The sequence below is a fragment of the Gadus chalcogrammus genome, chromosome 16 (assembly GCF_026213295.1).
Source record: "Gadus chalcogrammus isolate NIFS_2021 chromosome 16, NIFS_Gcha_1.0, whole genome shotgun sequence".
Taxonomy (NCBI): domain Eukaryota; kingdom Metazoa; phylum Chordata; class Actinopteri; order Gadiformes; family Gadidae; genus Gadus; species Gadus chalcogrammus.
Window position 1 is genome coordinate 4,406,752 of NC_079427.1, and position 27,183 is coordinate 4,433,934.

The 27,183-nt window shown below is 46.7% G+C and overlaps 1 protein-coding gene across 1 annotated transcript in view; it reads right to left on the reverse strand.

The window, feature by feature from the left end:
• Window positions 1-541: 541 nt before the first annotated feature.
• LOC130405283 (cell adhesion molecule 2-like) overlaps window positions 542-27,183 on the reverse strand; it is a 122,374-nt gene continuing 95,732 nt past the window's right edge. Inside the window, exons 2-5 of the mRNA XM_056610317.1 lie at window positions 18,357-18,506; window positions 4,236-4,388; window positions 1,384-1,521; window positions 542-561 (exon numbers count right to left, since the gene is read on the reverse strand). Of these exons, the coding sequence (XP_056466292.1) occupies window positions 542-561; window positions 1,384-1,521; window positions 4,236-4,388; window positions 18,357-18,506 (461 nt within the window). The remainder of the gene's footprint in view (window positions 562-1,383; window positions 1,522-4,235; window positions 4,389-18,356; window positions 18,507-27,183) is intronic.

Sequence of the window (27,183 nt, forward strand, 5' to 3'; positions counted from 1 at the left end):
CTCTTTTCTTTAACATAACATCATAGCAGAATTAATGCATGATGAATTCTGTGAAGCCCAAAGGTGAGGAATGGAGACTTTTATGATTTTGCTCTGATGCAAAAACATGTTGTATTGGAACCTATCTCATGTAGGTTTGGAGTGAAATATGTTATTTTAAAATCAATCTCAGGAGAGGGACAAAAAACTCCAAACAAATCAAAATGTTCATGCGTTTTGGAGGCAGACAGTCTGTTGTCGATGCGATGTGCCAAGCCTCCACTGGCCTTTCAGAAATATACGTGCAAGCCATTTCAACAAGAAAACTTCATTTCCCAGCCCTCCCCCATCAATCATATTGCCATGTGGGGTACGCCACAAACCCGCCAAGAAAGAGCTTCTCTCTTGCACGCAAATCTTCAATAAAGACCGACTGCCGTGCACAGCTTTCCCACTGCCACCCCGCTTGCATTAAAGAGCTACACATGGCTTAAACCAGTACTATCAAATCACAGGAGGGGAAAAAAAACAAGACTTTTCACCCGACGACTATAAAAACACTTCAGAGGCTGTGCTCTCGAGCTAAAAGCCGGTAAGAAGACAAATAAACAGGTGTTATTTGCTAGCGAGAGAGAGAGCCTAGCATAGCTTCGCTGACAGATATACCGCAGAACATTAGCAGCTCCACCGCCTGCGGATTGCTTCTCAGAGACTCTCAGACAGGGTGTTAAACCGCCTGCGTAGGCCGGGCATCCATTTTACTTCCACCAGAAGCTTCTCTTAGGGCTTTATTCACCTAGGGGCCATCTTACATTCAGTTCACACACCCAGCTAACTTTTAGCACCAAAAATATGGCCCATATAGGTGAATAAGTCATATGGCTTGTCTTTGCCAGCAGTATTGAAATGTATTGATATGTGTTTTCTGTCTCTATTGCCTAAGCCAGACAGCGGAAGAGGAACATTAAGGTTTAGTCAGCTTAGTCTTCAACCACACAAACAGACGCTGTAATGTCGATGATATTCTTGGGGTAGTTATACTGTCTGTCCAGTAAGGGATTGACAAGGAAACACGATCAGCCTACAGTAGACGTAAAATATTGTGGTGGTTGAAGTAAGATTAGGAGTAAAAAAAAAAAAGCAAGCACATCAGAGATTTAGATATGCTAATAATAATCATAATGATTCAAATACATTTGTTTGATGTTTGTAAAAATTTGACTTCACCATACTTCATGAATAGTGTGGAAAACGTCAATCTTCATCGCATAAAGTAAATCACAATAAATAATATAACGACAACAGGAAGTTGGAGCTTACAGGTCACAGGTGACTGCTGCCTATGGCCGCAGAGGATACATACAGCTCACAGGTAGGGGACTCGGGGATGGCGTGTCGCCCTACCTTGGACCTCCTTGTCGTTACGGAACCAGCGGATGGTTGCGGCGGGCTTGCTCCCGGCTGACGCGCAGGTGAGGGTCACCATGTCCCTCTCCACGGCCGGTTTGGTGAAGCCGATGATCTCCGGCCGCTCGGGGACACCTGGGGTACACCGAACGCACAGGCGTCGGCGTTTGTTAAAACGCCTTAAAACATGGCTCGAGACAAAACCACGAGATGAGATCACTGATCTAAAACTCGGGTTTCCAACCTGGGGAGCATGTTACGCATATGAGGCTGTCTTACATTTACATTTACATTTAGGTCATTTAGCAGACGCTTTTATCCAAAGCGACTTGCAATAAGTACATTTGTCACAAGAAGCGCATCGATATATATCGCTGTCGGAACAGAAAGGATGTTCAGAGAAGCAAGTGCACGTGCAACAATCGCTAGGCTAACCAATTCCCCGTGTTACAGCCATGATAGCAGCTACTGTATGTGTACTATATGTGTTGTTTTGTCGTACATTGCGATGTTCTGTTCTAGTTGCTAATTGTGTTGATTCCTGCCCAGGGACCATTCAAATTAGACTTCTCTCTAACTTTGGTTCAGCTAATGTGTTGAGCATAGCCCCTGTTAAATAAACGTATAAACAAAAAGGATGTTTAAAATCCGTTCCCCCGTACCTGCACTCTAAGATGCAGGTACGGGGAACGGATGAGATGTTAAACTGAGGTCCTGACTCTCTCAGGTCACGATAGTGCCCATAGTTGTACAAGTAGGGGTGCTAACCTCGGTGTCCTGGCTCCACACCACCTGGTCTCTTGATTGAATAGTTTCCCAGCTCGCCGCTCCAGTGTCGCTAATAACCAGCGTGTGGTTAACATGTATCACCCAGGTGGGTGCTACGCACTGTTAGCGGATGAGCTGTGATTTCCCCCCACACACTTTGTAAAACGCAATATAAAATCAATGAATTATTATTTATTATTACGAGTAGGAGTATCTGCAGGGAGGCAGTGTTAAGTGTCTCTTGTCTTCCGGAACAATCTGCCAGAAGGTGTCTCTGGTCTTTTGAAAAGTGTACCAGAGGAACCCAGGGCAATCTGTCAATATCTCAAGAAGTACCTTTATAGTTTTTAGTTTAGCTGCTTCTGTTGGTTTAGAAACTAGGTCGTGCAGAACTTGGCATATTTTTTATAGCTACTTCAATATTGATCACATGCTTTGATTGTTCACGCATCACTTGTAAATCGCTTTGGCTTACAGCGTCTGCTAAATGAAAATGAAGAAAGTAAGTCTTCTCCTTTCATGTTTGACGGCGAGTTCAACAATGCAGAAGGGTGCAAGCAACAAACCCAATGCTTTTCTGTCCGTCAAATCCATAACGTCTTGTTCATACATTGAAATTACAGATAATAAGCACTTACACTAAGTATCATCATATACCCAGAAACACTTGTGTATTTCTGATGTGCATGTCTGTAAAATGCGACCATCACAACTACCTTATACTTTTGTTTAAAAGTCTAAGACTTTTACTTGCAGTGTTGTCGCAGACATCATGATGCAACCTTGGATATTCCTAAAATGGAATCACTTCCTGTGTTACGGAACTACGTCAGTTTACACTTTTCCAGCCACCTCTGATTGGTTGATTGGCTGCTCGGTCAGACCAGGTTTCATAGCTAATGGCGGTAGAAGATTAACTGCACAACAGAGAGCAGCCATAGAGCCCTCGAGGAGAGAGGCCGCATCTGTTGAACCAAATGTGGTGACCTTCAGGTGCTACTCCGGCTGTCTGCTCCAATAAGGGTCAACGAGCACGTCAGTAGATGATATAAAACCGTGGCGCCTTACCCTCGGAGATAAGTCCACCTGGCGGAGAGCCACAGCTGACAGATCAGATATCCCTGATTCATCTGAACACACAGGTCACTGCGTACACCACTTTCTGTGTAGTTCACCGTTATTGACGCGGTGAGCCATGATAGAATAGATGACTACAGGTGATAGGAAGAACATGTGTTTTGCAATCACTTGTTTTGGTGCCTTTCTCGACAGGACAGTGTAGAGAGACACGTGTATAATTTCCTACACAGCGCATTGCCTGATTAAAGTACACCACTCAGCTAGTAGTAGTACTTCCGCTCAATTTGAATTGCGCCGTCTAATTTTGTGCGTCAAATCAGCGAACAGAGGGAGTGGCTGAGATCAATGACATTAAAGTTAGCTCTCGTTGACGGACATCTTCACGCACGGTGTTTGGTTTGTTTACAGCCTGCGCTGCGTGATCCCTGGCCAAACGTTAGCGATTGGTTATGGCAGATCCAGAGGGGCACTGGGCAGAGCTAATAGTTTTAAACTTCAACAGACACCCGCCTTCAAGTGAGTTAACGTTTGTCAATTGAGTAGTTCCAGACTCTATACAAATGAAATTAAGTAAGTGAGTCTGGTAGGACCAGGCTACCACTCTGCCCCCCCGTATGTTAAATTATAAGGTTAAGTGTTTTTATGATAGTTCTTAGGGGGGGGGGGGGGGGGGGGGGATTAAAATAATGATCAAATTAATATAATGTGGGCCGATTTAAATGGTGTTCAAGCAATAACCCTCACAACACCATAATGAACAGCAACCAAAAACATAAAATAGCTGAACAAAAAATACAATACCGCAAAATGAAACAACAAGCACTGGAAAGCGGCCAACAACATATTAATAAAAACGATAACGAAAAACGCCTTTGAGGCGCTGAATAAAAGTAAAACATCTCTTTTCCCCCTTTTGTCCCGGTTTCTTCCTACAACTCTCCCGGCCGTGTACGCCTGTTGGGAGGGCCCAGCTCGCGGCCCAGGGGGGCGGGACTACTCACCCAGCACGGTGAGGTAGGCCCTGGTGATCTTGATGGGCATGGTGAAGAGGGAGCAGGTGTAGAGGCCCTCGTCCCCCAGCGTCGCGTCGTTGACGCTGATGGTCAGCTCCTGCCAGGAGGCCCGCACCAGCTCGATGCGGTTGTCACGGAGAGCTGCGTGCGAAGGAGGACACACGCGCACACGCACGGAGGGAGACACACACAAATGAAGGAGCGCACATGTAGAAAGACACGGTGCGGCAGGTTTAGACCCGCACAGATGAGGACGCAGGCTCACACGCAGACACACACACACACACACACACACACATGAAGACACACACATGCGCACACACACACACGCACACACACACACACACGCACACACACGCACGCGCACACACGCACGCGCACACACACACACACACACACACACACACACACACACACACACACACACACACACACACACACACACACACACACACACACACACACACACACACACACACGGTTGGTCAGGGCATTGCATATCACTGAGGCAGGAGAACTTGTCATCAGCATTTAGTCTCAGTCATTTCACACATATTCCCATCTCTAATCATCACTGACTCAGTGTTTATGCTGTAAATACCCTTTTACTAGAGCTGCTGCCGCCACTGTTATTCACATTAGCCTAACAACAACAGCAACACACGCAAGCACAATAAAGGATTCTGGAAGGAAGCAAGACAAAAGCCAGTTAATCCCTGACGATGGTGTCTAATGTATTGTTTAATGTGAACCGCCATCACCAACCGTTACCCCCCCCCCTCCCTCAGAGTGCGGAAAGTTCCAGTCAGAATATAAAACCATGGTTACTGTCATTATGAGGCAGCAATTATAGTTGCTGTCGACACAAACCCAAACAGAAATTAAAAAAAGTTCACAGTAAAGACAATAACAGCATTAATAAAGACTAAACAAATAAGCAATGAGTTACATTGTTGCAATGAGGCATTACACCAGTCAAGAGATTTACAGTAATTACATTGGAGCATTTAGGCTCCATGCTTGCCATGTTGCGCACAAGTCAAAATGATTATGCTAGCCATGGTACTTTTTAGCCATTCTAAGCATATAGCAATGCTATGCTAGCCATGCTACCTACGCCAACTATGCTACAAATATAGCCATGCTACCTATGGTAAATTGCTAGAAATGCACGTCTAGTCAACATGCAGGCTACTCATGCTACTAGTTGAGTTTGAATGCTGCAATAGGCAAAGTCCCCAGATGAGATTAATACATTGAATCTGAACCAACTACCAAAAAACACTGCAATGCAAATTAATTAAACTATTATTGTTCCTTAAATGAATGCATCTTCATCATCGTCAATATCATCGTAATCTTCATCATACAAGCTGACATTATTATTTCCATCAACTCACCCCACATACCCAAGCACGAACATGCACGAACACGCACGAACACGCACGCACGCACACACACACACACACTCGATTGGGAACAAGACCATTCTGTGATTTCTTAAGAAATGTGGAGAGTTTGCTATCGTTTTTTTTGGACACAACTATGGGGCATCTTGAATCAGTGGTCCGCTTCTAAAACCCTGCCACAACCCTGCTACAAGACTCACAGAGTCTTCCCACAGGGTGTGAGGAAGAGAAAGGGAAGAGGAGAGGGAGGAGCGAAATAGGAGGGAGACAGGAGAGAGAGGCGGAGAGAGGGAGGAGGAGGGGATCCATTCAGAGTCCTGTGTCTTGCCAAAAAGAGGAGATAGGGAGAGAGGGCAGATAGAAGCGGGGGGAGGAAAGAGAGGGAAGAGGTTAAGGTGAGAGGTAAGGGAGAGGGTGGAGGGGAGATGAGAGAGGAGGAGAGAGAGGAGAATGGACAAGAGGAGAGGAAGGGGGAGAAAAGTGGTCTTCATTGAATAAATTACACATTGTTAATCCCTAATCCCCTGGGGATTGGGAACCCCTCTCTCCCTGGCCCAACTCATTCCAACTCTTCTTGGATCCTATTACAAGAGCCGGGTCTGACAAAGATGCTTTGTGATTAGTATTTAATCAACACCCGCCATTGTGACTAAAGTGTCTCCTCCATCAGACGACGATGCCCAAGAAGTCGTCTCTGTGAATATTACTAACCACTGGCTCAACCTCGCTTCGGAGTTTAGCGATAAACACGCGCACAGGACATGTGAAATACAATTAAATTAGTCAGGGGGGCTGAAATGGTTATTAGATTCACAAAGACGGCAGGCGATGCTAACAATAACGTTCCTCGGGTCCAATCAGACCCTATCATTTGATCAACACACGTGCTCACATCCGCATCCATGCACACACACATGCACACACACACACACACACACACACACACACACACACACACACACACACACACACACACACACACACACACACACACACACACACACACACGACACACGACACACACACACACACACACACACCCACACAAATACTTGCAAAAAATATTTGTTTGGTTAGTGTTTGGTTAGTCTTCTAAAATACAGATTGCATTTACCGTGGCGGCTTCTTTATTTACCAACGGCAACCCACAGAGTTCATATAAACACGTGTTCAAAGCTCAAATTAAACATTTATAAACCGAGCCGTCGGGGCGCCTGCCTTACACAGCGAGACTCTAAACAAACATTTGACAGTTCTACTGTAACGAGATGCATCCTGGGAAAAGGAGAACCACGCCCTCTAATCCCTGATGGTCCCTCCCGCGCCTGCCTCCACCCTTCCTTCCGAGACGTTCGTCTTTGTAGCTGAGATTCATCAGACGCAGGCTCGAGCAGAACAACATGCCCACGGGTGGGAAGTGGAGGAGGTGCAGGTCGAGGTGGTGGTGGGGGGGAGGCAGGAGGGGGTGGAGGCAGAGGAAGGTAGGGAGAGGGAGGAGGGGATGGACGGGGGGTGGAGGGAGAGGGGGAAGGACCTGGTGGTGGAGGTGGTTGTGGATGGAAGGAGGCTCACGGGGGGGGGGTGGAGGGGAGGATGTGGAGTTGCAGGGGAGGTGGACGAGAAGGGGAGGAGGGGTGTTAAGAGGAGGAGGTAGCTAAGCGAATCAGAACCCCGTTACAGCAACTCCAGAGACATTGAAGCCGTGAGCCACGACTCTGATGTTGTGTGTGTGAACACAGCGTTTTACGATTTTGGCTTTAAGTATACCAGGTCCTTCAGTGGATCAAAGTGGTCTCCAGGACAAGGATGTCGCTGTTATCTCCTCAGACGAGTGACGGAGGAGGAGGAGGAACCAGATGGGGGGGGATGAGGTTTCATCGTCCCTCGAGAGACGACACATCAGAGACGGAGATGCGACCGCTGATACGACCACTATGTTCATTTAAGACATCGTTTCATTCATTTTTCCAAACACGGCGGTGTTTGGCCCTGTGAATATCACAAAACAAATTTCAAAAGCATCAACATCAAGATATTCAGCCGGGACAATTTCCCCCCAACCACGGGCTGCGAACGCTGAATCCTAAGCGTTTCATTTGAGTCCGGGAGACGACAGAGACAGAGAGATTGTACTTACACCGCACTGACGGACACAGGGGGGGAAAGGAACCGCTGTTTTATTGGACGGCCGTCAGCCCTAGGACTATAAATCCCCCCGGGCGACGCCAGGCCGCAAGGCTAATATGTGTAAAGGTTTTTAAAAAAAAAAAATAAGAAAGCGGGAAGACAATTGGTATCCATTCGTCTTTCGGTTCAGCGTTCCCGGGCCGTTCCCGGGGCAGATCTGTCACAATCAGAGCCAACCGCCACCACCTGACACAGCTCTTTTCCAGGTGATTTCCCCAAATCGATGTGATGAAGGGCTTCATTTCACACAAACTCTCCCCAGATAACTGCCAGCAGCACCACCACCACCACCACCACCACCACCACCACCACCACCACCACCACCACCACCACCACCACCACCAGCACCGCCGTGCCCGTTTGTTCTGCTCACAAGGCCAGGTCGTAAATCTAACAACAACCCCCCCCCCCCCCTCCAAACCCCCCCCAAACCCTGACCTTGAGCAAACTGCAGCCACGCAGCGCGGACACTCCTGCACGCAGTCCATCTCGCCCCCCCCCCTGATGGGGGTCCAGGCGAGGCCGTGTGGAATCGCTCAGAGCCAACGCCCGGATGGCTGTCTGTCGGGGTCGGGGAGAGGTCTCTCCGCCAGTCCCCCCCCCCCCCCCCCCCCCCCTCCCGGTGGGGCTTGATTCATCGGCCTGAGGTTCTGTGGGTGCTCCCACGACTCAGAGGAGGGCTTGGAAATCATGACTATTCAACCAAGGCCAACAGTAGAATGAAAAGGGATGGCGATGACGCTGGTTTCGGTGCCGTTGGCTCTTTGACTGTGGGGCCGTCGGAGGGACCGTCTGTATCTCAGGGCTGCTAAATCGGTCGCGCAAAAAACTACAATTCTAAGCCTTTTCGCCTTCTTTACATGAGGTACATTTTTCTATTTTCAGAGTTTCCTCATCTACCTATTGGCTTTATTCATTTGTTTTATTCATGAGTTGCTTTTGCAATTGAATGGTTTCATACTGTAAATGTCATCATCTTATTTTACTTCATTTTATTAAGTCCGTTTTCTGGATTTGTTTTAGGGCACTCCATTTTTCTGAACAAAATTGGCTTCATAAATACAATTGTGTTAGTTGCAACCAGGCTGTTGCAATGGGATAATATTCAGAGGAAGAAGCTGTGAAAAGATTTGCTTATGGGCTACATGCATGCTAGTGGACGGCTTAGCTGCTATGCGGACTGGAAACAAGATAGGCCGTTAGTTAGGTTAAGAGGGTTAGACAGAGAGAGAGAGAGAGAGAGAGAGAGAGAGAGAGAGAGAGAGAGAGAGAGAGAGAGAGAGAGAGAGAGAGAGAGAGAGAGGGAGAGGGAGAGAGAGAGAGAGAGAGAGAGAGGGAGAGAGAGAGAGAGAGAGAGAGAGAGAGAGAGGGAGGGAGAGGGGGGAGAGAGAGAGGGAAAGAGAGAGAGAGAGAGAGAGAGAGAGGGAGCGGGAGAGGGAGAGGGAGAGGGAGAGAGAGAGGGAGAGGGAGAGAGAGAGAGGGAGAGAAAGAGAGAGAGAGAGAGAGAGAGAGAGAGAGAGAGAGAGAGAGAGAGAGAGAGAGAGAGAGAGAGAGAGAGGGAGAGAAAGAGAGAGAGAGAGAGAGAGAGAGAGAGAGAGAGAGAGAGAGAGAGAGAGAGAGGGTTAGACAGAGAGAGAGAGAGAGAGAGAGAGAGAGAGAGAGAGAGAGAGAGAGAGAGAGAGAGAGAGAGAGAGAGAGAGAGAGAGGACAAAGGAAAGTTTGTAATCAGGAATAAGTTCTGGCAAAGGAGCAACAAGCCAGGTGTGGAAACACAATTTCTAAGCGATCTCTGTTAATTGGTGTTGGAGGTAAGCCGATGGCTGCTTGTTGTGACGGTGTTGATGTGCTGTGACCGCAGCTACAGGGTTTCCCACTTGGCGTCCCTCACAGGGGCTGGAGCTACTTTGAGCCAATCAGTGGTTTTTGTGATGATGGAAGCGGTAGCGGTGCTTTAGCTGGAAGACACACACGGGCATACGCACGCACGCACACACACACACACACACACACACACACACACACACACACACACACACACACACACACACACACACACACACACACACACACACACACACACACACACACACACACACACACACACACACACACACACACACACACAGAGTTTCCTCTTACACAATTAAACATGTTTGCTGTGGGCTGTTCCTGCTGAGCGTTTTGCTGAACCAGCGGTACAGGCAGGGGGGGTCTCCTCCTCCCACCCCCACCCCCTACACCCACTGCTCCTCCTCCTCCCCCACCTCCTCTTCCACCGCTACCACCCCCTCCCCCTTTTCCTCCCACCTCCGCCACCCACGCCCCGGCGTCCTCCACCACCACCACCACCACCAGCACCACCACCGCCTTCTCCCCCCTCCTACTTCCCATCCTTCTCCTCCACCCCCCACCGCTTCTTCTCCCTCCATCACCTCCCCCTCCTCACTGTCCACTTCCCCCCCACCAGAGTAGAGGTTTCTGCAGGTGGGCTGAGAGGTTTCAACAATGGCAGTTCTAGTGGGGGGAGTGGTGCCTCATTAAGACCCCCCTTCAAATCGTTATTATTAACGGACGCTGGGAGTTTGAGTCGAATATCAAAATGTGAATTAAACACAGCAGTATTTGACCGTTCATTAGGGCACCCGGCGCTAACCTGAGACGCATTGCTTTGAAGGAGGAAATTCCACATGGCGGGGAGTTTTAAGGCCCAATCCCATTTCTACCCCTTACCCCTTCCCCTTACCCCTCCCTAAGGGGAAGGGGTAAGGGGAAGGGTTAAGGGGTAGAAATGGGATTGGGCCTAAGTCTTGTTCTCTTTCTACAAACACGGCGACATCAGCCAGCACAACAGCTGCAAATGGTTTTTTACCTTGTTGCTCCGTGCGACCATGCATTACCGCTGATAGCTAGCTCCGGCGTATTGATAAACATTCACCTTTAAGTAAAATACCTAGGAGGTGACGCAGAGCCTGGCGTCCTCCATTAGTCCCTTCGGAGAGGAATACAGAGATCGGCGCGCTGGCCCTGAGCCTAATGCCTGCTGCTTTTCATACAGAGGCAGGGTTGATTCAGAGTGGATTCAGGGATGATCCAGGCTACTAAGAAGTAAACAAAACCCTTGAGGCCACTCGCTCGGGTTTTTACCTTCGCAGAGAGAATAAACTTTCGGAGATGGCAGAATCGTGTTTTAATAGAAGCCTCTCATTTGCCGTCAGATGAAGGCAAAGTTTGACAGCCTTATCGATTCTGTTATATGAAGTCTTTTGAAGTAAAAGAGGATATCAAAGTAAAATGGATGTGTAAAATGGACCTTTTGTACAGTTTTAAGATAAATCCAGTATTTATCCTTTTGGATTTTATGTGAAAGAGATGGAGCGTTTAAAACAGAGATCGATATTCTCTTTAATTTCTTAATGTGTCCTCAGTTGAAGTTCTCCGATATGAAGACCGGAAAGCAGACGGTATAATTGTTAACCACCATACAATTCTTCTCTTTATAGAAGCATAAGAGATGGATACTACTACGGCAGCCGGGACATGTCCATTGAACTGCATACCCAAAATGTTTTGCAAATTCAAATTAGGCCTAATGTCCTGTTTTGTGGATTAAACCTGCATTCTGAAGCGGTTTGTGTTTGTGTGGCAAAAATGTCATATTCTTGTGTGATTTGTTAATAAGGCTTAGGCCATCCACATTATATACCGTATGATTATTTACATAAACATATCGTAGATAGAGTATGTAACCTAAGTCTGTCCGTTTCATTGTCAAAATCCGATTATTAGTAGCTCAACTCCATTATGTTGTGGCTTTTGCAATTGGATTCTGGCATTTGCGTTTGTGTTCTGACTTTTGATTTGTGTTCTCCGTTAATACGTTTGTGATTTTTGACTTGCAAAGGGGTTTCGGATATGCAGTTTGTTTGATAGTCTCTCGCCACCGTTGGATTACAGAGCTGTGGAGATTCCAAAGAGTGGTGACACCAAGTCACACTAAATGTCCTTCACAATCACTTGCAGCAGACATTTACCTTGGCTTACACACAACACTCACACACACACACACCTTGTTGTGTCGACGTCGCTTTATCGGTGCTCACCACCACGGTAATCACACCCTCTGTAATTATCCTTGGCTCTCCAAAGCTAATTAATGTTTTAATGCTCACATCCAGGCATTCATTTAGCACATAACAGCATTTTGATTACTACAAGCCAATTAAGATAAATTTTCCCGTGTGACCTTTCGCGTTCCTGGCTGGATGTCCCTATTAAATCCCCCGATAACGACGGACCATAAACATTTGGCGAGATGAGATGGAGATGAGGGAGACGGGACAGTGACGGGAAAAAAAATCGCCACACCTATGCGATGAACCTCTCAGACAGCTCGGAGATGAAAACCTGGTTGCAGGGCAGATGAACTATTCGTTATTCTCTTGCTTTGACATGCTACGCTTCAGCTCCCCATTACCTGAATTATTCATTCTTGCAGTATATCTCACAAAGCATCTTTTCTCTGTCCCGACCCGTCTGCGGGAATCCCATTAGCTCTCTAGGGGAACATGCACACACTCTGTCCCCCCACCCTGTCGCCACGCGGAAGTGACAGACGGGAAGCGAATCGTTACCAGAGTGACGTCTCCGATGTCATTTTGTCCTGTCCTCGTCGCCATGACGCATGCGCCTGGCAACGCACTAAAGGCATAATCATTCCCACCAAAGACATATGGTCAGCATCCATTTGTTCAGAGTGGGCGCCCACCATGGAGTCATGTCCCCTTCACAAGTCTCAGCTAATTGGTTGTAATGGATGAGTGATCTGTTGGCCCAGCTTTGGCGCTATCCATCGCCTCTCCCCTTGCAGGTCTTGGCCGGTGGGGTGTGTGTGTGTGTGTGTGTGTGTGTGTGTGTGTGTGTGTGTGTGTGTGTGTGTGTGTGTTTGTGGGGTTGAGGGGGGGGGGGGTTAGTGGCAGCAGAGACTTGGGCAGCCGGCCCCTCTGCCTCACAGCGTCGCCGGCCCCCCGCCCCCCTACAGTGTCTGCCATACAGCCCCCTCATATCTTTAATGGATGAGCAGGAGGAGAGTGGCAACCAGACAGACACAGTGAGACAGACACCCAGCCGAAGCGTGAGAAAAGGCAGATAGTGAGACAGGCAGACAGACCAACAGCCACGGACAGACACCCAGCCGGAGAGTGAGAAAGGCAGATAGTGAGACAGGCAGACAGACCAACAGCCACGGACAGACACACAGCCGGAGAGTGAGAAAGGCAGATAGTGAGACAGGCAGACAGACCAACAGCCACGGACAGACACACAGCCGGAGAGTGAGACAAACAGACAGTTAGACAGACAGAAAGACAGACATACAGACACTGAGACAGGCATGTTTAGCATGATATGAGGTGAATTGTGCAGCGGTGCTCAACAACATATGGATCATCTTCAGGACCCCAGGGCAAGGAGAAGGGGCTTCTCGAAGGTTTTTGGCAAAGTAGCTAATGGGAACGGAGGAGGAGAAAAGTAAAAGCCGGTGTGGTTTTTTGCTTTAGCCCTGCAAAGCTGAGTGGATTTTTACTTATTCAGTATTGCTCTGTTGTTGGCTGAAAAACACTGCTTACCTTGTGGACCTAACCGTCTTTCACAGTCCTTTATATAATTTACCAGCTTGTCGTCGACGCTGCTGTTGAACTGCCATCCTACATTTCATAACGCTGATCCTCCCCCTGTATGCTGCTGTGTAGCGCAGACACAGCCACACCGGCAAGGAAATAATACACGCCGTTCGGTGCTTGACACTTTTTCTCAAAAGCGTCTTACGATACCTTGAGCGCATACATTGTTAGCATGGGCAGCCCCGGTGGGACTTGAACCGCTAAACCTTTGGTGGTGAACTCCTTCTGATGCAACGGAGAGGCTTAGTTCATCTATGTGAATAGTTTTTTTTTTATATATATATATATAATTAAAGAAAAAACGTCTTGAGTAAATAATCACACTATTTCTTTAAAAATTCCGAAATTGTAAATCCAAACGAAAAAAATAATTTAATATTGAATAACATGATTATGGTTGAGGTTAGGGAGACTTTTTTCTTTTCAGGAGAGTCGAACACGAATGCCCCACAAGGTTCCCGGCTGCATTAGATGTTCTTTCCTCTGAAGCAATACTTTTGTTTGGTTTTCCCCTCCTTTGAATAGATAATCACACAAGAGCCCCGTAATGTTTGAGCTTCGCCCCAGACTCGGTCAAACCAGCAGCACTAATGTAGAACCACGGTTTCTGTACAGTCTTTAGCATTCCAGAAAAGTGCAACCAAATCCCCTTCTCTCCAGGGCAACCATTGACATTCTGCAGCACCTCCTCTCATTCTTATTCACCAGGACAGGAACAAAAAGGGAGCAAATTATACGCTGAGCAGAGGTCAGATTCTGTGCTTCTCAAGCCCAGTAGGCATCACATAGAATGGATAGAGAGACGCAGAGAACAGGGAAGGGGTTCATCACCGCCAGAGGTACCAGACGTCAGGTGTAGTTCAAGTTAACAGATTTGTGTGTCAATATCGATATAAGGTGAGTTTAACACTTGGGGCTTTGATATTGAGCACAGAATGGATAAACAGGATTATCATTTTATTGAACGCATCAAAAGCATATTTTTTCTTTTTATGCGGTTTTTCTTTGGTCATATTTGAGGAGAAGTCGGTGTGTTTTTTCCACAGACTATTCTTTTTTCGCCAAACTTTATTCCTTTGATAAATACCAAACTTGGTGAGGGCCCAAAAGGTGCGGCAAATATTTTCAAGCAAGCCACGCAATGAAAGGTGTCCATGCTGCACATTACATCCCGGGGGGGAAATGAGCGCCGAAATGTGCGCCAGCGAAAAAGACGATTAAAAACAAATATCAAATACATCACACACACATCAAAAACAAACTCTCCGGCACGCTTTAGCCACCCTGAAACCCTCCCCTACGCTGGAGAGTGCCGTGCTGCAGTGACAGAGGGAAATACTTTGCAAGATGTTAATCTAATTGAATCTAATCCGTTGCTCTGTGATCCGCGCCTCTGTCTCCACTCTGGTGACGGAGCCCTGACGGATGAAGGGGGGGGGGGGGGGGGTCTTTTATGACAGCAGCTGATCATGCGGGAAGGGGAATTGGGGGGGGGGGTCGCGCTCCGGCAACCCGGGCCCTCGCGTTCCGGCACCCCGATACACCCTGCTCGACGACCGAACGGACGCATATGATTGGCCGGGCACACAAGGGCGCCGCAAAGTAGGAAGCCGGGACATTCGGAGGGTCCTCCGCAAAGCAATTACTTGCTGATTTGGCACCGCGGAGCGTTGTCTTTTCCATGCCAGACCGCCCTTTTTCTTCGCATGAAACCCACTTGTGTCGCGCCTTCCATTCGTCCCGTAGGCCTCGGTCATATCGAATTGTGCCGCGCCAATGGTGCTGCTTCACGATCGGCGTGGGAGACGGTTTCGGGGAAGGGAGAAGGGGGGAGGAGAGGGAGTTCTCACACTTAGCCTGGCCAACCTCCACAGAGTGCAGTACATTCGTTTGGCCGGGTGCTCTGCCCGGGATAAGGAACCTGTCATGCATTACAAATGGCCGACCCGGCGGAGGAGAGCAAGCGTTCGCATACCCTCGCTCTCTCTCGCTCTCTCTCGCTCTCTCTCTCTCTCTCTCTTTCTCTCTCTGTCACTCCTCCTCTCCCTCTCTCCCCCTCACTCTTTCACTCCCTTCTCTTTCTCCCCTTTCTCTTTATCACACCCTCCCTCCCTCTTCATCTCTATTTCCCTCACCTCTCTCTCTCTCTCTCATCTCCCCTTCTCCCTTTAACCACCTCTCCCCCGTTCCACTCCCTCCCACCGACCCAGGAGCTCTATCCCTGGCCTCAGCAGCGTTCTACAGCCCAGCGGGTCCTGCGGGATCCACGGGGAACCTCCGTGAGAGGACGGGAACAACCACACCAACCGTCACTTTCTAGTTCAGCTGCTTGTATGGTCTCAGGATAACAAACTTTTATGTTTAGCAAACTGGGAGAGACTCTCTGCGTTGAACCTTCTATTCCTGCAGCGCAGAAGAGAGAGATATATGACCATTCATGTCTGGAAGATCCTCAACGAAACCACACCCAATGACGTCGGGATGCAGTTCACCGACAATATGCGGCTTGGAAAGAAGGTCAAAATTCCCGCCTTCAACAAGCATGCTCCTCTGTCCGCTGTGTCCATGCTGGGAAACTATGGAACATTCTCCCCCACTCCGTGACCTCAGCAACACAGCTATACACGTTCAAAATTCTGGTGGGAAAATTCCTCCATGAAATCCCGGACAAACCTCCTGTCAAGGGATACCATACAACGCAGAATAGGGACAGCATTATAGACTGGTGAAACCAGTCCGGTGGCCTGCATTACGTTCGGCGGCCGTGTTGATCTCAACAGAAGCAAAAAAAAAGAAAAGAAAGAAACTGAATTTGAGATAGTATGTGAAATTATATATTTCATTAAATGTTAAATTAAATAAACAAGTAAATTCACACTTAATATAGAATATTCAAATCTTCGGGATAAATAAAGCTCCTTTTCATTTAATTGTATTTTACAATGTGCGAAATGTAATATAATATATTTCCTCAGGGACTCATTATATTAAAGTACATTTACACCTATAATTCCCCCAAAGACTTGTTGACCTAGTGGCCATATTGTATATTTGCCCGGGGAAACCTTCTAGAATCTTTGGAGAAACCATGAGAACTCAACTGCAAATGCTTCCTCAATGTAATCTGGCTGAAGAAATGGAATGCAGCACTAAAACTAATGCTTGCATGGTTACCAAAGACTCTCACTTTCCAAAGACTTAACTGACGCAACACAAAATTGCCACTAGCTGAATAAGGTCCATACTGTCCCTTAAACTAGTGTGAAAGTATGTCAGTGATCTACAAACGAAACCCAAATATATAAATAATATAATTAAATAATAATAAATAATATAGTTAAATAATTATACTACATTGCTTGTAATTTCTTCTGAAACATCCACAACCATCCCCCTAAAATAGCTCCTGCAACCTGGAAAGTAAAATTGGTATTTGGCCAATGACACTAAAAAAAGCTTTAATTTAACTATTTGGATGATAATTCGTGGAATGCGTATTTACAGCGTGAAGTGTCACAGATTGATACATTAAAGGTGGCTTTCATGTGTGGGCAGAAAGTCATTTGGTCTAATGAAACACCTTATAACTCATTATATAACCTCCCAGTCCAATCAGAGACACCGAGACATGCCGCTTTCAAGTCCTTCACCTCCTCCTCTCCTGCCCTCCCCCTTTAGTCAACACCACCCGCCATTCACCCCTCTTCTCCTCCTTTACTCACTCTCTTCCTCCCCTTTTCTCCTCCTCTTCGCCTCCTTCCCCCACCACCACCACCACCCTTTTCTCCTCCGTTACTCCATGCCCATTCTTGAAGCTCCCTTCGATCTGCGAACCAGTGATGTTGTGTAAGAGCCTTCAGGTAACCACTGATATTATGTGCCAGCCTTCAGCGAACCACTGATATCGTGTGAGAGCCCTCAGAGTAATTGATACCGCTAACACCTCGGGCAAACACCTTAAAAAAAAATCTTAAAAATAATGCAGCGACGACATCATCCGTCCCGCGCCATCGCGCCGTTCCCGCCCTATTCCCCTGCCTCCTTTCCCTTCGCCGCCATTAAATCAGATCTGGACACCGAGGGCACATTGCTATTCCCTCCGAGTCTCTGTTGTCGTGGCGTCAACGGCGGTTTCAACCCCCCTCAACCCCCGCAGGTCGTACGGCATCCAAACACATCTATATACAAGACAGGGAGAGGGGGTTGGATGCTAATTAAGCAAATCACGTTGCTGTCCGCCGGCGTCTCCGTGTTGTAAACAACGTCGTCAGTGTCGCGTGATTACAACAGCCCCGACTCCTCTACAGCACTCTCTCCTCGTGTTTCTGTGTTCCGCCGTGTTAGCGTGTTAGCTTTTTTGCCGCGCAGGGCCGCAAGGCGGAGGCGGGCCTTCATTATTAGGCGCGGGGCTGGTGACAGTAAGACTAATGCGTCGCCGATCTCAACCTCTTGTCTCGCATCCAATCCAATTAAAATCAGACGGCGCCTAGCAGGCAGGCAGGTAGGCCACACTGTTTTACAGACTTGAAGGAGAATTTACAAGATGGCTGATTCAATCTGGGGGCTATTGCCGCAGTTTTTATTAATGGTATTCCTTTCATCTGTCCGTCCATCCACCAAGCCATTTGTTCATCCATCCATTCAACGTGAAGTGGATGACGGTTCATCCATTCCTTCCACTCTCTCCGTCCATCCCTCTCTCTCTTTCTCCCTCCATGTGTCCAGCCCTCCCTCCATCCATCCCTCCCTTCCTCTCTCTTCAATCCCCACCCACCCTCCTCTTCCCTCCCTCACTCCATCCTTCCTCAACACATGCGATGTCTGCGTTGACTCACCTTTCTTGTCCCCGAAGAACAGCGTCTGCTGAGCCGGGTTTGACCACTGGAGGGAGGTGTTGTCGTTGTATTCCACCCTGCAGGTCATGTTGGCTGTGCCCCCTTCCACCACCGTCACGTTCTGAGTGGTGGGGAACTGACCTTGGCCACCTGCAAGACGACACACAGAGTGGTGAGCTCGTGGAACTAAACACACACAAGTATGGACACGCACGCTGGCATGCACACGCAAAGATACACACGCACACAAACACACACTTTCGCGCGCACATGCACACACTCAATTTTGCACACACACTCACACACATGCACACTTGGACACACAGACGGCACGCACACACACGCACGCACGCGCGCACACACACACGCACGCACACAACTCACAAAATAGATTGCTTGTTCACACTTTGGCTGCTGCTGGTACTTTCTTCTTTGTTTGGCCGAGCAATCAGATAAAATACTTTCATAACAAAAGGCCTGTAGGCATTTTCTTTTCTTTTCTCTCAAACGCCGATGGTGGAGATCGTATCATCACACAGCAGATTATTAATGTGTAGCCAATGTGAACATACAAACAATTATCCACTCTGATTCACATGAGGACCATTTGCCACATTTAAATTGTGAGTGGCTTCACGAGGATGGTGATTGAGTTAATGATAGTCTAGTGGTTTGGTTGTCTGCCACCCATTCCAAAGGTACGGGTTGGATCCCCAAAGTCTGCAGCCCATCTGTAGGTGATCCTTCAGAAACATACCCTCGCCCTACCGGCTCCTTAATGGCATCTATTTGTATTCACCATAAGTAGCTATGGATACAAGCGACTAACCACAACATCCACAGAGCCTCATCAGAAAACACCAGTTGCAGTAACCCTCATTTGACCAGTGGTGGTGCTGTTCCTTAGATCCCCTTTCCAGTCTTTGATTACACTTTAACCTCCACATGGTCAACATCATACAATTACACCTCAGCAGCAGCAGCAGCTGTAGCGTCTAGAATAAACAGGTTGGAGCGAGCGGGAGGTATTAGTCAAGCCCGGAAGCCGCGTTACCGAGCCCTAATTGCCAGCGCTGCTAATAGGTGGACGCCACGGGCTGCCGTGGGGCCCGGAGATGCAGCTGTGTGGTAAATTGACACATAATCCCGGACATGGTGGCCGCCTCGATCCAAACCACCAAATCCACCTTGCCGCTCACACGGGGTAGACTAGAGGACAGCCAAACCGCTCACTTAATCACGACTACCAGCCTGGCGCAGTCGCAGTTTTAAGATGGGCCGTTTTACTGTTTCTGATTAATATATTATATTATTATTGTTAAATGATATATTATTATATATTAGATTGAAGAAATATTTGAACATGTAGGAAAACTGTTTACTCTATTATGAATGCCATTTGATTCATGCAAAATATAATATCAGTCATATAACATATACATACGATTTGAGCGTGACCAAAGTCTTATTAAGGTCGGCCAATTACATTGCAAGTTTTTGGTGCAAATTTGTGAACTTTCCTGAATATTACAGACTCAAAAGAACAGTGGATCTGAGAGCAATGACAGTGACCAAGAGTGACCAAAAACGACCAACAGACCCACAGGGACCAACAGATACCCACAGTGACCTCTTTTCACCGCCAACACAGATTCCAAAGTTTCCTGAACTTCTATTAACCAGGACGGTTACTACTTTGTCCTAGCCTAGAAATCTAGACGGCCCTAGCGGCAGCAAATTGAATTTGCAGCCAGGGAGGTCTAGCCTTCTGTCGTCGTTTTTCGCTGCTGGAAACAGAAAATGTGAAAGGCCAATCAGATAGTGAGGGGCGGAATCGAGCCGAATGACGACAGAGCTGCGACGGTTCCGTGTTAAAGGTAAACAATAATGGCTGCTGCTGCTGGCGAACAGCTGTCTTTTGACTCGGCTTGGCAGCGACTCTTCAAGACTTGAAGTTATAATTTTCTTTGAGAAATGAACAAAGAACTGCACTGAAGTCTTTCCTGGAAAAGAAAGATGTATTCGAAGTTTTGCCGACCGGATACGGTAAAAGTTTCGTCGTTGGTCTCCGTTCTCTCAATCATGGCTCTCAATCCACCATTCGCAACACTTCCCCATGGAAATTTCCGTCGCTCTGACTACGTCACCTTCTTCCTTGCTCTGATTGGTTGTAGCGCTATCCTATTGCGTGCAGAGGGAACTTGAAAGACAACAGTTTATCCCGCCCCCACTGCCAACGTATGAGACCAGACCCAATATCTTACCGATATGGGTCATTTATTGTGATTAATAGTAGCCTGCTGACCTATATCTACTACCATTCAACATTTATAACACATTTAATGCTAAATATATAATAATTTAAATAAATATATAGTAGTATGAAGGTACAGCATTTGGGCACGGCATAAAAAATGACGAATAAACCCATTAAGCGCTACTAAACACTACAATACAACAAGCTTGCGCAGTAACTACAATCAAACTCTTTCTCCCAGGAGGCCGATGGAGTCCACCAGTTTCATTTCCCATGACCTCTGTCTTGATTTTCCTTTCTTCCCGGACATGGTTTGGTTTTTCCACCGTCTCCGGCGAGTAAAGACAGTGGAGAGATATATGACGTCTCTATTCATGATGAAGGTGACATTGGGTCCGCTTCATCAAAAGGTACAGCGTTTGAACCCCGCTAGCAGATGTCTGTCTCATTAGCTCTGCACCCACTGGTTGGGGAGGGGGGGGGGGGGGGGGGGGGGTCGGGGAAGGGGCAATGGTCAGCCTGACCTTAGCCGGCCTTGTGGGCGACCATGTGGCTGACTACCATCAGAGCGCGGCGGAGGGGAATGAAAAAGTAAATGAGGAGGAGTCCAGAGGAGACAGGGCAATGTGGTGTTCATAACTGGGGTTGTTGTCAGCGTACCAGGTGCAAGTACAATAACCCATATAGCGACAAAATGGGCTTGTTTAAGAAGAGTCCGTCTTGGTTATAAATGCTAGCTCTCCCTGCTAGCGTTTAGAACCAAGAAGCAGCCATGATGGCCCGCTAGGTGAATAAGGAGGACCCTTGGCTTGTTCAGGGCGTCATCTGCATCTATCAACAGATGGCCGCTGTGGACTGCCTCGCTGTTTGTGATTTACAGTCAGTCAGTCAACGCCGACTTGCAGCAGCAGTAGTAGTAACAACGCAGGCTATCTCATGAGGAATATAAAACCCAAGGATAACCTTGACAGCGCTATGGGATCGAGCAAAGTGACTGCACGGTATTCATGATGTAGAGGTCAAGGTCCAACCTTGAACTCTCCTCGCTGCACCTCCCAACGCCCCTCTTCCTTCGGTCCTCTCCTCCTTTTCTCCTCCTCTGCTCCTTCCTGTCATCCCCCTCTCCTCTCACCTCTTTCCCCCCTCCGCTTCCCTCGCCATCCTCCTCCCTATCTCCTATCTCCTCTCTCTCTCTCTCTCTCTCTCTCTCTCTCTCTCTCTCTCTCTCTCTCTCTCTCTCTCTCTCTCTCTCTCTCTCTCTCTCTCTCTCTCCTCTCTCTCTCTCTCTCTCTCTCTCTCTCTCTCTCTCTCTCTCTCTCTCTCTCTCTCTCTCTCTCGCATCCAAGCCTGGCTCTAACGTGTGTGTGTGTGTATGTGTGTTCACAACAATATGGCCGGTTTGCCGAGACAGGCAGAACGAAGGGAAAAACAAAAGCTAATGAATATAGACGCGCTAATCTCAGTGGAGTAGAAGGAGAGGTGCAACGCATGGCTGAGCAGCGCTGCTGCCAACGCCGACGCGCCACTGATGAAATCCTTTCTTTCTTTCTCTTTAACGATGCCTATTAGGGCCTATGATATCTGGGGAATGTGATATGAGCGTGCAGGAGGCTGATGTGATATCTGGGCGATGTGATGGGAGTGTACAGGAGGCTGATATGATATCTGGGGGATGTGAGAGTACAGGAGGCTGATATGATATCTGGGGATGTGATGGGAGAGTTATAGAGGACTAGGCTGCTGCCTGGGGCCACATGACGGGGGGGACCAGTCTGATTTCATCTCCCTCTCTCTCTCTCTCTCTCTCTCTCTCTCTCTCTCTCTCTCTCTCTCTCTCTCTCCTCTCTCTCTCTCTCTCTCTCTCTCTCTCTCTCTCTCTCTCTCTCTCTCTCTCTCTCTCTCTCTCTCTCTCTCTCTCTCTCTCTCTCTCTCTCTCTCTCTCTCTCTCTGATGACATTGCTATAACAAAAGCTCAATCTCAAAATTGTGATGTCATCCTTTGATCTCAAAACGTCATGATAAAACACAGCTCTCTCTCTCTCCAACGCCTGTGATGTCATCGATTGAAAATACAGTGCTCTCGCTCTCTCAACTGTGATGTCAAAGAACAAAACACAGCTGGTTCTCTCCCGACTTATGTGTCACAAAAGGATGTAAACGTCTCTCCAAACTCTAATGTCGTAGGGGACCAATCTCAAGAATACAGCTCAATTTCAACTGAGGCAACCAATCCTTCCCTTATCACTTTTATTAATATTTGGTGTGAATCTGTAGGCTACACTGTGTATACACAGGCTTATGCATACCCAAGGCCACTACTGGCATGTGATTGGACCTTCCGGCCACTAGAGAAAAAAAACCAAAAACATATCTGATTTGAATCTCAACATTCAATTAGTATTACTTTTAAGTACTGTTCGATTTCTATGAGAGTGCCGCAGTTAGTTCCAACAGCCCCAATCTCAACTGCGATATCATTGAAGATACCATAGCAACACACAGCTCTCTCAAACGTGACGTCATTGGTGTAAGAGGACATTCTCAAATGATGAGGTCATAACCAAATTATTCTGCATCCACAATAGATGTGAGTGTGTGTGGCCCCTAAAAGCGCAATGGCATCACTGTTTCCACACCAGGCTCTGCTCCCCTCTTTCTTTCCCCGAAGAATAGAGAGGAAAAAAGACTAAAAAAGAAAAGAATAGGGGGAAGAAATCTATATGGGAGGATGAGTCACACGGACACTTGGGTCTCATAACACAGGAACCATCACTGGTTCTGGAGAATAATCTGTCCCACGGGAAGAGAGACATAGAGACAGACAGGGAGGACAAGAGAGAGAGAGGACGAGAGACGGAGAGAGAGAGAGAGAGAGAGAGAGAGAGAGAGAGAGAGAGAGAGAGAGAGAGAGAGAGAGAGAGAGAGAGAGAGAGAGAGAGGGAGCTAAAGAGGGAGAGAGAGAGAGAGAGGGAGCTAAAGAGGGAGAGGAAAAGAGAGGGATGGGGGAGAGTAAGAAGGGAGAGAAAGGGAGAAAGAGAGAGCAAGAGAGAACCAGAGATTGAGGCAATGGACAAAGAATACAGATTCAATATTCAACATAATAACAGATTGTTTGATAAACGCCGAATCGTGTTTAAATTCCTCTGACTAATTTCAATGGAGGTGGTTATTGATTTTCCTCCATAGATTTCATCTGCTATTTTTGTGGCTGCATCGCATTTCTACAGTATAACAATCAGATCCAGGGCGTAGGAGGCTTGGGGGGGGGGAAGGGGTGTCCAGCCCCAGTCTGTATGAAATAGATCAAATGAAAGAGGGAAGGCAGCTCCTATTTGTTGGCTTAAAAATGTCCATTTTGTGTTTTCCATCGATATTTGTTGCATACATAATACATTCACTGGGAATTTTCAAAAAAGACAAAATAAGTAAAGTTGTATGAGTGCCCATGAAGCCTCTCCCTCATAGCAACTTGGTTATGGCTAAGTTAGCTGAGCATTTGAGTCCAGTGTTCTTTTCTGGTAGTGAATGGAAACTAAAAGGTTTTGTTTTCAGCAGTTACTGTCTCATTTTTAATTTTATTATCGATCGTATCATGTTCTAACTCCAAACTTGCACAAAAGACTTAGTGGTCTAAAGAAGGGCCTCTACTTGGTTTCATTGGCCAGTCCGATTGTGACCTTGGTAAGCGCTGCTGCTCTGACGGTTGAGCCGAACGTTTAAACATATTGGAGCTTTTATATACGGTTTTAAAAGTAGCAGAAAAAGCTCCCGAGAGAGGCTGAAACCCGAGGTCAGCCGCATATCATTCATCTTATTTTTCCACACTCATGAGAGGTGCTTCAAGTATCCACTGATACAGATATCACCAATATAGGACTGCTGTATTTGCTTCTACTCCTGTAGAGTTTAGAGTGGTTTGTTGGCTGTTAATAATGGTTCACTTCTTCAGAGTTCACCTGGACTCTATATCCTCCCTCCTTAACCCCATCCTCCCATACTCTCCTCAAAACACCCTCCCCCAACATCCAGTCACTACCACTTAAATATAGTACTCAGCATAGCATCTTATCCTACCTACCGTTGTTGTATACAGGGAATGAGTTAACCTAGCACTTGTAAGGGCTCAGCACTTGTTCTATGAACATCCTTTCTGTAATGACAGTGATATATTGTTGTTTCTCTTTCTTCTGAAAAATGTACTTATTGCAATTAGCTTTGGATAGAAGTGTCTGCAACATGTAAATGTTCCCTCTGACTGACTTTCATGAACACAATGTTTTTAAATGTGTATTTTTTCGAGAAACCAACTTTATGTACTCATTTTTTAACATGTCACTCATTTTTAAGTGGTGGCAAAAGCATTCTTCTAAACAATTAATGATTTAAAAACCAACATTCTTTGGTATGAGCTATCGCCATTCAAGACAAATATTTGCTTTCCCCATGGTTGAAGGCGAATTACTATCTACAGAACAGCTGTGTACAGGTATATAAATGTACAGTATTGATGTGTTTCTATATACAGAACAGATATATAAATCTACAGTATAGATGTGTTTCTATATATATAACAGGTATATAAATGATTATGCGTTGCTATATCTATAACAGGTATATAAATAAATAGTAAAGATCTTGTTCTATCGGGAGGCATCAGATCTGAGTCTATATTAGAAGACAGAAGATATTGTAAGCTGATGACCACGGTGTCACCAGTAAAGCCGCGTGCATGGCCGAGCAACACGATACAACCTGGTGGAATATGCGTGCTTCCACTCTTAACAAACACAACAACAACAACAACAACAACAACATGATACTTTAAGTATTGATCCAGTGGTGCACAGTGAGCAGTGCAAGAGCAGAGTACCAAAACATTAGGCTTCGTGGCGAGCAGAAAATCTCTAACTACCGTAAACATGAGAGGAGAATACCCGGAGGTTTCCTGAAATAACCTCTAGCTATTTGTTGTTCCCCTAAGGTGATACTCCCCCCCCCCCCCCTCCAGCCCCCAATCCCCGTTCCCTGTCCCCCAGAGCCCCTGATGTCCATGGCTGATTCCTCAATAGGATCAACCCTTTTTATACGATTTTGTCATTTTGCTAACCATTTATTCATTTTTTTTTTTGATAGACTAAATATCATTATTGTTGACGAGGAGGTAGGGGGTTAGGGGTATCCTTGCTCAGGGACACTGACATGTAGACTGCGGTGGTGGACATTGGGGGTGGAATCCAAAACCTTTGCTTAATGTGTAGGTGTTGCACAGTTGCACCGGTAGGTCCATCTGCTGAGAGTGATTAGTAAATCATCCGATAGGTGCTGCTGCCAAGGTTCTCGTTGACACTTTCAATCGCTTTTTGGCATTTGGACAGACGCCCTCGTTAGTACCGTTAAAATTTGATTAGATTCAACTTTATCCTCCTGATTGTACAAGCGACAAACAGCCTTAGGAGCAGTGGACAGCCACTGTGTCTGCAGGACGTCAGCCAGTGCCTTGCTCAATGGCATAAGCAGGAGTAACAACGTAACACTGGTTAGAAGATGGTTTTGAAACACCATAATGTGGTTTCTGTTTTACATGATTTTTTTTTTTTTTTTTACGATTCAGTGTCTCCATCTCCTTACTGGATCCGGTCTTTTCTTTTTACCACAATCAATAAGTTTGATATTTATCGAGGACAATCTCTAAGGGTCGCGTCGCCGGCCGGTTCCTCGAGTATTTTCTAACCGAGATTGCGCCGGGCACAAACACGGCAGCGACAGCACCGAACACTGGAGTGGGATTGGAGGTGAAATGGCAGAAAACATCTCCGTTGAAGAAGAAGAGAGGAATTAGTGAAGGATGGCCTGGGCCAGTCTGCGTCTCAGCTGACTGCACAGCGTAATGGAAACCAAGGGGCTGTCGGACGGCCAGAGAGAGCAAGGGACAGAATCAACCGAACCACGACTCAGACGTGTAAAGAAAACAAACAATTGTAAGCGATAGCACACAAGATGGGGCCTACATCTTTCTTAATCATTAAATAATAAGTAGAATCTATATCGTCGTAAGATACTACCACTGGCTTTATTCGTTATAGGGGGAAAATTATGATGAAGTCTCCTGTGGGAGATCATTTGGGTCGGTTTGTCAGGCAGAAATAGGATCTTCATATCACGTTGGTAAACAAAAGGAGGTCTAGGAGGACCCTGTATGTAATCTTTATTGTATTATTATAATACAGAATCAAACAGTCCGACATACACTACTCTATGTAGTTCGTCAGATTGTCTGTTGCCTATCCGTCAGTTAGAATGCAAAGAAGATTTGGGTTAACATTATTCAACTGAATAAACAGCATACTATTGTTCTGTATGTATTCTGTGGTATTTAAATTAGTGTATTCTGTTATATTTCAGTGAGTTTGTGTGGAAAGTTCAGACACTAACAAATGTTATGAAAACCAAAGAGTATCATTTAACAATTTAAAACATTTCTTGACATTGATTAAAACAATAAAAAAGCCTTATTCAAAGGTGTTTATACAGTGTATATTATGTACACTTCATGTTCACTTCTGATTGTGG